The following is a 13,904-nucleotide window of genomic DNA, read 5'->3' as shown; positions in this document are numbered from 1 at the left end:
TTCTCTGAAGTGTCCCTGCCATATAAGACGACCCCCCACTTGGAGGCATATTTTTCAGGGCCAAAGAATCGTCTTATACGCCGGCAAATACGGTATACAAAAATTGTGTCTATAAGCCCAAATTCTCTAAAACAGCAGTTCTCAACCTGTGGGTCACGACCTCTTTGGGGGTCAAACGACCCTTTCACAGGGGTCGCCTAAGACCATTGGAAAACACATATATAATTACATATTATTTTGTGATTAATCACTATGCTTTAATTATGTTCAATTTGTAACAATGAAATTGGGGGTCACCATAACATGAGGAACTGTATTAAATGATCGCGGCATTATGAAGGTTGAGAACCACTGCTCTAAAAAGTCTTCAGAAAGAATTAACTGTCCTCCCTAAATTATGTTTGGAAAAAGATGAAGACCTTTGTATAAAAAATTCATTAATCTATCCATCTATCATCCATATATTTATTAATACACTAAAAATAATTAAGATGGTTTATCCAAACACATAGAACACAACTTCTAACAAGATAAATGTGAAAAAATAGGGCAAGGAACAATAAGATGCAATTCGGTTGTGTTCAGGAAGCATACTAAAACAATATCCACAAATTTTCCTCTTTTCTAAAGGATAACTTAATTCACAAACATCATAATTTAAAAACAAACTAGTAGCACAGAAAAAGACCCATTCTTAGTTGTGACACTAAGAGGAAATTTTCCTATGGATTCTCTTAAATAGGATCACAATGCAATGTAGTGAACAGTGGCCTCAGATACTTTGTGATGTAAGTATGAGTCGCACTGAGCCATTTCATTGGCTTCAATTGCATGCCATAAAAACAAAGTCCAGTAAAACGATTCTTTGAAAAGTGAGATGAGCCAATCAAGGTAAACCACTGTGATCTGACCAAATTCAATTGCATATTTTAAGAGTATGTAGAAAATTTAATGAATTGCATATATTTTAGGTAATTCTCAAATATAATTTGCCAATTGAGTTTTTTATGTACCAGGTAACAGTGAGTTTACACAAACTCTTATAAGTTTGTTTTCATTAATGCAACATCAATGCATAGAATACAACCTAGTACATAGGTGTTTAATAACTAATGTGCAGATGGATAAGTGCTGTGCTTTAAAGTATTCGTTTAAATGAAAGACTTCTCTCAGCTACACATTGATATTTTCTTTATCTTTAAATAAACTATGCTACTGTACTTTGGAATACATCCTTATAACATGGAAATAGTGTTTCTTCTCAAGAGACCTCAAAATCATACCAGACAGATTGAATTTGGAAAACAGAAGATAGATTCAGATAATCCTAGCTTGACAATTTTTAGCTATACATTTAAATGAAAGTAATTAACTTCTAAATTTAGGAATTTAAGAATTTCCTTTCTCCTGTTGACCCTCTATTTTTAAAGCACAATTCATTGAAAAATAAATTTTGGTATATTAGTTTCCTTTAAATGTCTGCCATTGTAAAGTATTGAATTATGCTGGGATTCAGTAGACCAGTAGATGACATCAATTCTAGTCATCCTTTATTCTGTATAGTTATAAGGGATTAACTAACAATCTTAAAAGTTGACTGATATTTCTAACACATACTCGGTGCATATTAACTGCTTTGCCCAGTCCTCATTCTACATTTTTCCCAGAGCTACAATCTAAGAATATCTCTCTATTTCTAATGAAATATTGAAATATAAACCTTTCTCCATAATTTACTTTTTATTTCATTTGCATTTTTCGTATTTATTAGAACACTTTGTTTTGCAAATTTCACTTTTGTACTGCCCCCAAGTATTATAAACTATATTATAAAAACAGAGGATTAGGAGTTAATTAAATCATATATTTCACTCTCAAGTTTTAACCTAAGTCATATCTTTACCATCACAGAATAATATGTACCTAATTTGATTTACCTTTAGAAAATGAAATATTCCTGTCTCCTTCATTAGCTTATTCCAGGTTTAAACACACTTGTCTTAAAAATGTTCTATCTTAAAACTTGTTATATAAATAAAGCCTATCACTTTTATTCTTTTTAAAGTAGATGGTAATTCATATTGAAGATATGGAACCTAGACGGTTTTTTTCTACCCAATACATGGGAAAAGTTGACTGTTGACTTCTTGAGTTCCTTTTAATTATATCATAAAAGTACAGAGCTAGGAGAGATACAAAATGATCGCAGGGTTTTAGGGAGGGACTAATTATTTTAAGAGTAATAGACAAAAATAAATTTACCCAAATTTCTTACCCTTAGAAATCTATTGAGCCCTTATAGCAATCTGGGACTTTCTCTTAAAATTTAGGTTATTAGGCGAGATGAGGCTTTTATCAAATACTTCAGAATTGTAAGATATGAGAAAGGTCTGCTAATGTAAAAGTTCCCTGGATATCCTGGTCCTCGGCTTTTATTCAGTGGTCCCAAAGAACTGAGTCTTGCTGCCTTAAAAAAAAAAGTCTGAAGAACTACAAAGTGTGGTTTAGGAAAAGTATGGTTTATACTTACATTGAAGTTAATTTTACTACTCTGCATTGCTTCTTTTTGGCTAGTTTCACTCAGTCTGCTATTTAATCTTTAATTACAGGCCACAAAAGAAGTAATAGAACGGGAAGCACCAGGGATGGCCCTGGCAATGCTGATGGGATCACTTAATGTTACACCTCTGGGCATGCTCTCTAGGTAAGAAAGTCACCAAAATGTTGCAAATAAAATTAATTCCATACTATTAATCACTACAATAGACTGATAAACCCAGGAAACTTGAGTTATAACAATTAAGTTTGCCCCATATGTTCCCGAGAATTAAAAGTCTTAGTTTCCTGTCCAGTCAAATATTGGACATTAGTTTCTTTCAAGATTTTTCTTTTTGCATATTTAAAGTTTTAGAAAATACTATATTACTGCTAAAAGTTGTCAATCCTAACACAGAGAAGAGTCCAGTTTATTAAGATGTAAAACTATTCTTTTTTGTGATTATCTGCAATCATTAATTAATATTCATTAATTGCATTCAAATACTAATTTGATAAAACGAAACAGTAGAATTTATAAAATTAAGTTGTTCTCACAAGTTACTAACTTTTATTCCAATTTGTAATTAGATATATTGATATCTGGTCATGAAAAAAAGCTCAATTAATAATATATTATCATTTTATTAAATAAGTGTATTTAAAACTATGCTTTTGTTGACATAGATGTTGACATCCATCTCAAGCTACTGCAGTGATGGCGAACCTATGACACGCGTGTCAGAGGTGACACACGAACTCATTTTTTGGGTTGATTTTTCTTTGTTAAATGGCATTTAAATATATGAAATAAATATCAAAATTATAAGTCTTTGTTTTACTATGGTTGCAAATATCAAAACTTTCTATATGTGACATGGCACCAGAGTTAAGTTAGGGTTTTTCAAAATGCTGACACGCCGAGCTCAAAAGGTTCGCCATCACTGATCAATGGTTTATTTATTTATTATTTTAGCAACTCTTAGATTAAAATCTCCTTTAATGAGGACAACATATAACATATCATTTAAGTTAAAGACAGAAGTATAAATTAGTGAGAGTCTGTCGATTTAATGATTTGATTAAATAGACAGTTGATCTCAGAGCAACCTAAAAATACACAGCAACTTTATAATATAAGCATATCACAATCATTTATAGCCATTTATTGACCCTATGTGCAATATGAATATATAAGTAAATATATGCATTTAATGCTTAGAATGTGAGTTACAATGCCCTTTCTTTTACTTCAACTAAGTTTATATCCCATGAAGAGAAGCCACTTGAAAATAACTAAAAGGAAATATGAATGGGTCATTAGATACTGTATTCCCTTTGCTATCACAAGTACTATATGGGAATATTTTAGTAAGAGCAAAAATAGAATTAAAGTAGAATGATAGAGATTTTAAACTTAAAAGACCATGCTGATCTTTAAAGAACTTATATTAACTCTTTTATTCTTTTGGGGATTTTTTTTTTTTAGCCTTTACTTATATTACTATAGATATGAGGTCTAGAGTCACATTTGATCCCTTTTCTCTATGGAATTAAGTATAGTTATCTGTGAACATAAAATAACTCTTTCTTGGAATAAAAGGAATATAGTTAAAGAATTAAACTTCATCTCTTCTTAATTCTTTTCTAATGTAAATTCTATTTTGGCAGGCATAGTAATACTCTATTTGACAGGCCCATATTAACCATTAGGGATACTAAGAATAGAAAAAAATATGTAAGGCCTTGTCCTTAATGATCCCACAGTTAACCTGGAGAACTTGTTCTTTGCAACTGTTAAGGTAATCCTTAAAATTGACTATAGATTTCTTGATCCAGTATAGAAATATTACTTTTTGTCTTATTGAAAGATTTTTCTGGATTAATTCCTTTTCCATCTGTTGAATCCACTGGACTGAGCACCGGACTGCTGAGTAAGTGGATAACTAATCAACAGGAGCTGATTCTAAGTACTTTATATAAGGTCATCATCATTATGCTGTGGACTTTGAAAATTAAAATATATACACATCAGGGTAACAGATTCTTCTGACTTTTCTTTCTGTTCATTGCCGGCTTAACTGAGAATTTCCACAGATTTGAAACAGTTAATAGATTTGAAACAGTTCTACATGAGTGGAAAAGGAAATTGTAGAATATTCCCATGAATGTTCATTTTTGGTGCTTTTTAAAGCCTTTTTTAATTCCTATTTTTAAAACAGCCATAATTAGATTGATGCTTCCTTTTGATAGCATTTTTACCTTGTATGTACTTTGGACTTTGCATATAATTCTATTATAACACATGCTATATTGTAATTATTTACAAACAGTCCTCGGGTTACATCAGACTCGACGTACGTTGTTTCATGGTTACATCGCCATCTCCCATTTATTTGTAAAAAAAAAAAAATGTTCCGTCATTTCGACGTATGTTCATATGTGCTTTATGTTTTTTATTATTTATTTACCACAAGTAAAGGTCAGGGATTGTTATCTTTCTTTTTAATATTTTTTACTGTTTCACTTCATTACTGCTATGTATGTGCTCCATGTGAGTGATGTAGGTGCTTATGTAGGTGGGTTCCAACTTACGGCGAAAATCACGTTACATCCGTAGGAACGGATCTCCGACGTAGCCCGAGGACCTACTGTACTTTCTTGTCTGTATTACCTAATTTGTATAAAACTCTCAAGAACAGGAGCTTTGTCTTATTCATTTTTACATCCTCACCCTGCAAAACAACTTTTAACACATAGTAAGTACTCAAAAAAATATTTATTGTTAAGGTTATTTTTACTGATAAATCAATACATCCTAATTCTAATAGAATTTTTTTCAAGGTATCTATCAAGTTGGTGCCTTGCATTTCTGTTTTTGTCTCTAGAGAGCAGAATTAAATAAAAATACCTTTCAGAATCACCAAATCTGTTCCAAATTATTTTTATCTATTTGATTACTTGATATACTACAGGTTTTCTGTACAAGAAAGTTGGAAGATAGTATCAAGTACGTATTAGTTAAGAGAATCATCTTTGAAGGCAGATGGCTGGCTTGGGTTCTCTTCGGGCTCTACTACTTACTAGCTACTTAACATCTGTTTTGTTTTCTTATCTGTATAATGAGGATGTTAATAGTACCAGTGTTCTTGAATTAAGTGAATGAGTCCATGTAAAGTATTTAAAACAACAACTGATTTATAAGTCTTATTTAAGTGTTAATCACTGTTGTTGTATTTTTATTGGTTGGGTGTTCTAGTTCTTAAACAAGTCTGTTGGAAATACCTTCTAATAGCTTTCTTTCATCTGAAAATGCCTTTGTTTTACCTTTATTCCTAAAGGATATTGTCACTAGATGTAGTATTCTGGATTGACAGCTCTTTTTTTTTTTCAGCACATTAAAAAAAAAGTTTCACTGTTTTCTGCCTCCATGATTCCTAACAAAACTTAAGTGATAAGGAAAGTTATAGCGGTAAATGCTTACATTTAAAAAGAAAAGTCTCAAAACAACCACCTAACATTATAGCTTAAGGAACTAAAGAAAGAAGAATGAACAAAACCCAAAACTAGAAGAAAAAAGAAAATAATAAAGATTAAAGCAGAAATAAATAAAACAGCAAATGGAAAAGGCAATAAAGAAAAATTAACTAAATCAAATATTGTTTCTTTAAAAAGATCAACAAAATTGGATAATCTAGATGAAATGGACAAATTCCTATAAACACAAAGCCTAGTAGATTGAATCACAAAGGAATAGAAAATCCAAATAGATCTGTAACTAATAAGAAGACTGAATCAGTAATCAAAAACCTACCTACAAATAAAATGCCTGTATCCAATGGCTTCACTAATAAGTCTACCAAACATTAAGAAATAATGGATACCAATCCTTCTCAAACTCTTCAAAAAAAATTGAAGAGAAGGGAACACTTCCTAACTAATTCTATGAGGGCAGCACTACCCTATACCAAGGAAAGACAAAAAAACTTCAAGAAAACAACCGACCAATATTCCTTATGAACATTGATGCAAAAATATTCAACAATATACTAGCAAACCAAATTCAGCAGCATATTGAGAGAATTATGCACCATGATGAAGTGGGATTTATATCTAGAATGCAAGAATAGTTCTTCATACAAAAAAAACACACAAAACAAAACAATCAATATACCACACTAACAAAATAAAGGATTAAAAACACTGAGTAGCTCAGTTGATACAAAAAAAATTATTTTACAAAATTCAGCATGCATTCATGTTAACACTTAATCTGAAATAGAAGGAAACTACCTTAACATAATAAAGGCCTTATATTAAAAAACACACAGCAAATATCATACTCAATGGTGAAAGACTGAATGCTCTTTCTCTAAAATAGGAACAAGACCAGGATGCCAATTTTTGCCACTTAAAAAAAAAAGCTATTGGAAGTTGTAGTTGGAGCATTAGGCAAAAATTAATTAATTAGTTAATTAATGAAATTCCAAATTGGGAAGAAAGAATTGAATTTATTCCTGTTTGACTTAATCTTCTATGTAACAAAAACCCTAAAGATTATACACACACAGCCCATTAGAACTAAGAATTATATTCAGCCAAGCTTAAGATACATAATCAACATGCATTTGATCAACATGCAGTTGTGTTTCTATACATTAACAATAGCATTTAAAAGAATAAAATTCTTAGTCATTATCTTGATCAAGGAGGTGAAAGACTTGTACACTGAAAACTACCAAACATTGCTGAAAGAAATGAAAGACTTAATTAAATGGAAATCCATCCCAGGTTTATGGATTGGAAAATTTAATTATGAAAATGTCATTACTACTCAAAGTAATCTACAGATGTAATGCAGTCCTATCAAAATACACATAGCAACATCCTTTTGCAGAAATAGAAAATTTTATTCTAAAATTTATAGAAAATCTCAAGGGACCCCAAATAGCCAAAACAATATTGAAAAGGAGCAATAAAGTAGGAGGACTCTCTCTCCCTGATATCAAACTTATTAAAAAGCTACAATAATTAAAACTGTGGTATTGGCATTAAGACAGACTTTTTTAAACCAATGAAATAGAATAGAGAGGTCAAACCTGGCTGGTGTTGCTCAGTTGGTTGAGCAGTGTCCCATGCACCAAAAGGTTACTGGTTTGTTTCTCAGTCAGGGTACATGCCCAGGTTGTGGGCATGACCCCAGTGAGGGCATGCAGCAGGCAGCCAATCAATGTTTCTCTCACATTGATGTTTCTCTCCCTCTCCTTTCCTCTCTCTCTAATGTCAATAAAAATATATTTTTTAAAAGAGGATTTTAAAGAAGAGAAAGAATAGAGAGGCCAGTTATTTTTGAGAAGGATACCAAGACAATTCAGTGTGGAAAATTATAATCTTCCCAAATGGTGTTGGGAAAATTGAATATCCACATGAAAAGTATGAAGTTGGCCCCATACCCTACACCATATATTATAATTAACTTTAAAAGAATCAAAGACCTAAATGTAAGAGTTAAAACTATAAAACATGTGGAAGAAAACTTCAGGGGAAAGCTTGATGACATTAGATTTTGCCGTGCAAAATATAGACAAGTTGGACTTTGTCAACATTAAAAACTTTGTGCCTCAAAACACAATATCAACAAAATAAAGTGACAGCCACAGAATGGTAAAAAAAAAAAAAAATGCAGGTCATATATCTAATAAGGGTTTAATATCCAGAATATGTCAAGGACTCCAACTCAAAAACAAAACAAACACCCCAATTTAAAAATGGGCAGAGGACTTAAATAGGTATTTCTCCAAAGAAGATATACAAATAGCTAGTAAGCACATGAAAAGATATTCAACACCAGCAATCATTAGAGAAATGCAAATCAAAACTACAATGAGATACCACTTTACACCTATTAGGATGGCTGTTATCGGAAAAAAACAAACAGAAATTCAAGCCCTGGTGAGGGTGTAGAGAAATTGGAACCCTTGTACATTGTTAGTGGGAATGTAAAATGGTGCAGCTGTTGTTTAAAACAGTATGGCCACTACTCAAGAAAATTAAATATAGAATTACTGTATTATCCAGCAATTCCACTTCTGGGTATATGCCTAAAATAACTGAAAGCAAAGACTGGAACAGATACTTGTACACCAATGTTTATAATGTTATTCACAACAGCCAAAAGGTGGATGCAACTCATATGTCCCTTTGTGGATAGGTGAATGGATAAACAAAATGTGTTATGTACCAGTACTTACAATGGAATATTAGTCTTAAAAATGAATGAATTTCTGATACATTATACAACATGGATGACCTTAGAGATGTGCTAAGTAAAGTAAACTAGACAAAAGGACAAACATTGTATGATTCCACTTATATGAAGTCAAATACATAGATATAGAAAGTAGAACAGTGATTACCCAGGATGGGAAGGGTGGAACATGGAGTTATTGTTTATTGGACAATTTCAGTACAGAATGATGACAAAGTTCTGGAGATGTATAGTGATAGTTACACAGCAGTTTGAATGTACTTAATGCCAATGAACTAAACACTTAAAATTGGTTAAAATGGTAAATTGCATGGTATGTATATTTCACCACAATTTGAAGAAATGCTTTAGGATAGTAAATACAGCATCCATGGCATGCAAATTTTTTTGGTATATTGCTACAATATATCAGACACAGCTTCCATTCAGCATCATAGGAAGTACATCAGATTGCAAAAGACAAGTGAGACAGGTTTGGGATGAATAACTACTGCAGCACAGGAAAGCTGGTAGCTTTTCCCTCCTCTCACCCCCCTAATATATTTTTTTTATGTACTGTAGTCCCATAAGAGTTTTTTGATAGCTGAGTTCCATCGTCATAAGCCATATAATAAACAATCTGGGCCCTTCCAGAAATGGTTAAGGTAGAAGGAAAACTGGAGAGACCTGGGAGCTGAGGGGCAAGAGAAGGCCATGCTGCCCCCCGGGAAAGTTTCCCAAAAGGAGAACCTGGACCTACAGTGTGAATGGGGGTCCTCCTCCTTTCTGTGTTTGGCCATGTAGGAGCTCTGTGAACAGGTCACTCAGCTCCTGCAGAAGTACCTGCGCAGCTTGGGGAAGGAAGAAAAGGATGATGAGGAGGATGTGCTGGAGGAAGAATACCCCTGCATATGGTAGGAGTGTGGCCTCTGTCCTCTGGACAGTTCTGCTGACCTTGTCCACCATGTCTACTACCACTGCTACCATACGAAGCTGAATCAGTGGGGGGCTGCCAGCCCTGCAGAGCCAGGCCAACTTTAGCCCTTGCATTTGGACTTCCACAGCTACAACATAACCTGACATCCCTGACCACTTCCCATGTCTGTGGGAGCACTGTGAGAGCTCCTTTAATAATCCTGAGTGGTTCTCTTGGCATGTGGAAGGTCACAGCCTGTGCTGTGAATACAAAGCAGTTGGTAAAGACAACCATGTGGTGCTGTGTGGCAGGAAAGGCTGTACCTGTACCTTCAAGGACCACTGTAAGCCTCATAAGCACCTCTCTAGCCATACCCAGAAAAAGGCGGTGGCCTACCTTCAGGGCATGTTTGACCAAGTACTTAGATCACGTTATTGCCAGACCTCATTGGATCAGCAATGCTTCCAGTGCTCTCACTGTTCCATGAGATTTGTGACAGGTGTTGTGCGACCATATGCATAACAATGTGAATCACTATACCGTTAGTGTCCTCTGTGATATATGATCTGTCTGCTGCCATCCTCCCTCTGCAACCACATGCACTTTCGCCACAGTGAGGATTGGCCTTTTAAATGTGACTGTTGTAACTTCAGCTGCAAGAATCTACTTGACTTCTGGAAGCACCTGGATACCCATAGCAAGGAGCCAGCCTACAGGTATCATTTTGAGAACTGCAACTTTAGTGCCTGAGCCCTCTGCTCTGTCAAGTCCCGTTACTGAAAAGTGCATGAAGATTACTCAGAGCCAAAGTACAAATGTCATGTGTGTACCAAATGCTTCACAAGGTGCAACAGCCTCACCATGTATCTTCATAAGAAGCACCAGTTCAAGTGACACTTGAACAAGGAACATGAAGACAGCTACATGCGGCTGTAGCTAGTTCACTGTGAAAGTGTAGAGCTGACACAGCAACTGCTGTGGCAATCACGAGAAGGATTGGACCTGAGAGCATCACTGAATGAGAGCAGCCTGCAGAGCATCATTCTAAAATCAGCATCAGGGGAGTCAGGACCCCAGGAAGAGGTGGAAGAGGAAAGCAGAGGTAGTGAGGGGATAGCCCTCTCAGCCTCTCAAGACACCTCCAGAACTGTCATCCATGTGGTGAATCAGACCAATGCCCAAGAGATAGTCTACTATGTGCTGTCCAAAGACACTGGAGAGCACACCCAGCACCCAAGTCCCCCTCAGGGATCATCATGGAAAAGTTTCAGGGAATAGCTGAGGAATCAGAAGTCCAGATGGTCTAAAGGCGATTGAACATGACCATTCCAACCCAGGCTTGGGTTTGAGCCGGGCTGGTGGCAGTGCCCCTTTGGGCAGTCCTTGCCAATGGATGCCTTTTGGAGTGGTGCTGAGAGCAGTGTGGTCCACTCTGGACCTGACTTGCATCATTCAGCAGACCCTAAGGACTTTCCTTTTCTGCCAGACCATGTTTTTGTGGGGATCCTAGGAGTTTGGACTTTTTGAGGAGGACACCCTGGTTGTATATATTCTTGTAGAGGAAGCTAGTAGCAGGCTTAACCATGACCCTAGACATGCTGGATTAGTGATTAATATCCTGAGCTTGCATCCATTCCCATCTTTAGGGTTTCTTAGGCCTAGGGATGACATGTAACTAGGCCCTGCAATGGCCCTTTCATCCCAACCAGTCAAGGCAGTGTGAACCAGGCATCCATTTCCCTCCAAAGGGTTCCTCCTACAACCCAAGGACTTCCATGTTATTCTGAGAGATGGGGCTGGGGGCACTGAGTGTGTATATGTGTTTCTGCTGTTAGAAAAAAATAAACTATCTGAGTAACATGGTTCAAGTTCCTCATGGTATCTTCAGATCCTTACACAGCAACTCTAGTACAGCTTTAGTTCAGAAGCATCTAGAGCACAGGATCAGTTCAGTGCATTTTTTTAAGTAAGCAGTTTGACCCAGAATTATCTCTTTAATTATATCTTTGACTTTGGAAGGGGTCGAGTCCAGCTGTTATCTCCTCAATACCATAACCACATAATGGCATAGGTTTGGATTACTTGTGTAATCTGAAAAAGATCAAGTAAAGGAAAATTTAATTTAAAGTGTCTCTGTGTTGGAAGTATCCCAAATATTGGACTGACATAAATCCTCTCTTCAGGAATTATACTTCAACCTAAACCTCAAAGGTTTGTCACAGATAAAGTTCTACAGAAATTAGCAGGTCACCCACACAAGTATCAAGGCACATTAAGGAATGAGAGACCTGAAAGACTTAAAATCCTGGTATCAGACAATAAAAAGAAATAATGTAATATATCTAAGAGAACTAAAAAAGAAGCTGGAAAATTACATTCAAGTAGCAAGTAGTTTTAAAAGAATGAAACATATTTAGATAGGTAAAATATAATAATGACAAATATTAAACTAAATAGATAGATTAGATTGCAGATTATATATAATTGAAGAGAGAATTAGGGAACTAGAAGAAAATATTTGAAGAAATTATCCAGAATGCAATTCAGATTGACAGAGACATAAAAATTAAGAAGCATTGAGAATACAGTGAGAATATCTATATATATAAAAGCCTAAGTGTCCATCTGACCGTCAGACTGGTAGCTATGATGTGCACTGACCACCAGGGCCAGACACTCAATGCAGGAGCTGCCACGATGCGCATTGGCCATTTAAAAAGAAACAGCACCATGGACTGGGCACTGACAAACCAACACTTGGCTTCCCCCAAGGCAGACACAGGCTCCTCCACCACCCCAGAGCAACAGCCCACCAAATCACAGTCAATGCTGCCAAGACTCCATGGTGCAAAATGCGGCCCACAGCCCAGCCCAGCCTGGAAACAGTGGCTGTGGGTGCCAGGTAATGACATCATGTAGCAACGCCTGACTAGCCTCCTGGGACTTTCTTTAGCCCAGGGACCCGACTTGCTTTATAGCCAAGTGCAAACATTTCACAGTTTAACCAAATGTCTGTGAAGTGTTTTCCCATGTCTCATCTCATTTGATCCTCACAGAAGTCCTGGAATAGGTAGATAGGAGACTTAGTAGAATCCTATTTTCTTTTCATTAGCCGGAAAATGGAGATTTAGAAAGTTTAGAAACTTGACCCGACTGAAAAGAAGTCAGAAATGGTGGAACTTGAAAATGACTTCAGATTTTCTCACTGTGCAGAATATAGTCAAACACTGCTATAGTTAGATATTTCACCCTTTCTTCTCCCTGCTTGACCTACAATAATAATCTGCTTCTTGTTGACAATTATCTGAAAGAGAAGTTTGGGTGCTTCACTGTGCCGGAAAAAGTTTAGCTAAATCAGGAAGCAGGTCTAATTAAACGAGTTATATATATAAAGCTCTCGCAGACGCCAATCGCATGCGTCTGTTTCCATCTGTCATTCTCAATTGTGCATTTGGTTGACACTTCGATTATAGAGAAAGGGTGAATAGTGATATTAAAATATTTCTTCTAATTAATTTCCTTTCAATGTGCACAAATCCATATAAAGTATTACTGGAGTTCAGAAAGAGATAATAGAGAATGAAGGAAAGGAAATGTTTGACAAATAAAACCAAAAACAATTTCAAAATCTTGAAAGACATCAATCTTCAGTTCACGACCCAAACAAATCAGTAGCTGGATGAATATAATCCATACCTGGCACATCATAGTAACACTATAAAATACCATGGAAAAGAGATCTTAAAATTTTCAGAAAATGAAATGTGTGATATGTTAGTTATACTTCAATATAGTTGTTGAAAATGCATAATTTATTATATCTTGGAATTATAATTTTGTTTTTTTCTCCGTGAAATAAACAATAAATGGTATATTATTTAGATATAGATTTCTTTGCTTAATAGCAATATGAAACATTTACATGTATTTATATACTTCATATTTCCTCATTTATAAGTTGCATATTCACTTCATTTATCAATTTTTAGGCTAGTCTGCTTTTTTATTGATTTTATGAGTTTTTTACATATTAACATTTTATTTTTTTATTTTTTTTTATTGCTTAAAGTATTACAAAGGATATTACATATGTGTCCATTTTTTCCCCCCGCCCGAGACAGTCCCCTAGCCTCCCCTATCCCCCAGTGTCTTATGTCCATTGGTTATGCTTATATGCATGCATACAAGTCCTTTGGTTGATCTCCT

The 13,904-nt window shown here is 35.2% G+C and overlaps 1 protein-coding gene and 1 pseudogene across 1 annotated transcript in view; both read left to right on the top strand.

Moving 5' to 3' along the window:
* Positions 1-13,904, top strand: part of LOC102755735 (gephyrin) — a gene marked incomplete at its 3' end in the record, with an annotated part of 348,549 nt that overhangs the window by 168,578 nt on the left and 166,067 nt on the right. Inside the window, exon 6 of the mRNA XM_006760102.1 lies at positions 2,610-2,704. Coding sequence (XP_006760165.1) covers positions 2,610-2,704 — 95 coding nt within the window. The remainder of the gene's footprint in view (positions 1-2,609; positions 2,705-13,904) is intronic.
* On the top strand, positions 8,792-12,249 carry LOC102774554 (annotated as a pseudogene).

Source organism: Myotis davidii, unplaced genomic scaffold (genome assembly GCF_000327345.1).
Source record: "Myotis davidii unplaced genomic scaffold, ASM32734v1 scaffold337, whole genome shotgun sequence".
Classification (NCBI taxonomy): Eukaryota; Metazoa; Chordata; class Mammalia; order Chiroptera; family Vespertilionidae; genus Myotis; species Myotis davidii.
This window is presented reverse-complemented; position numbering and strand designations above follow the sequence as displayed.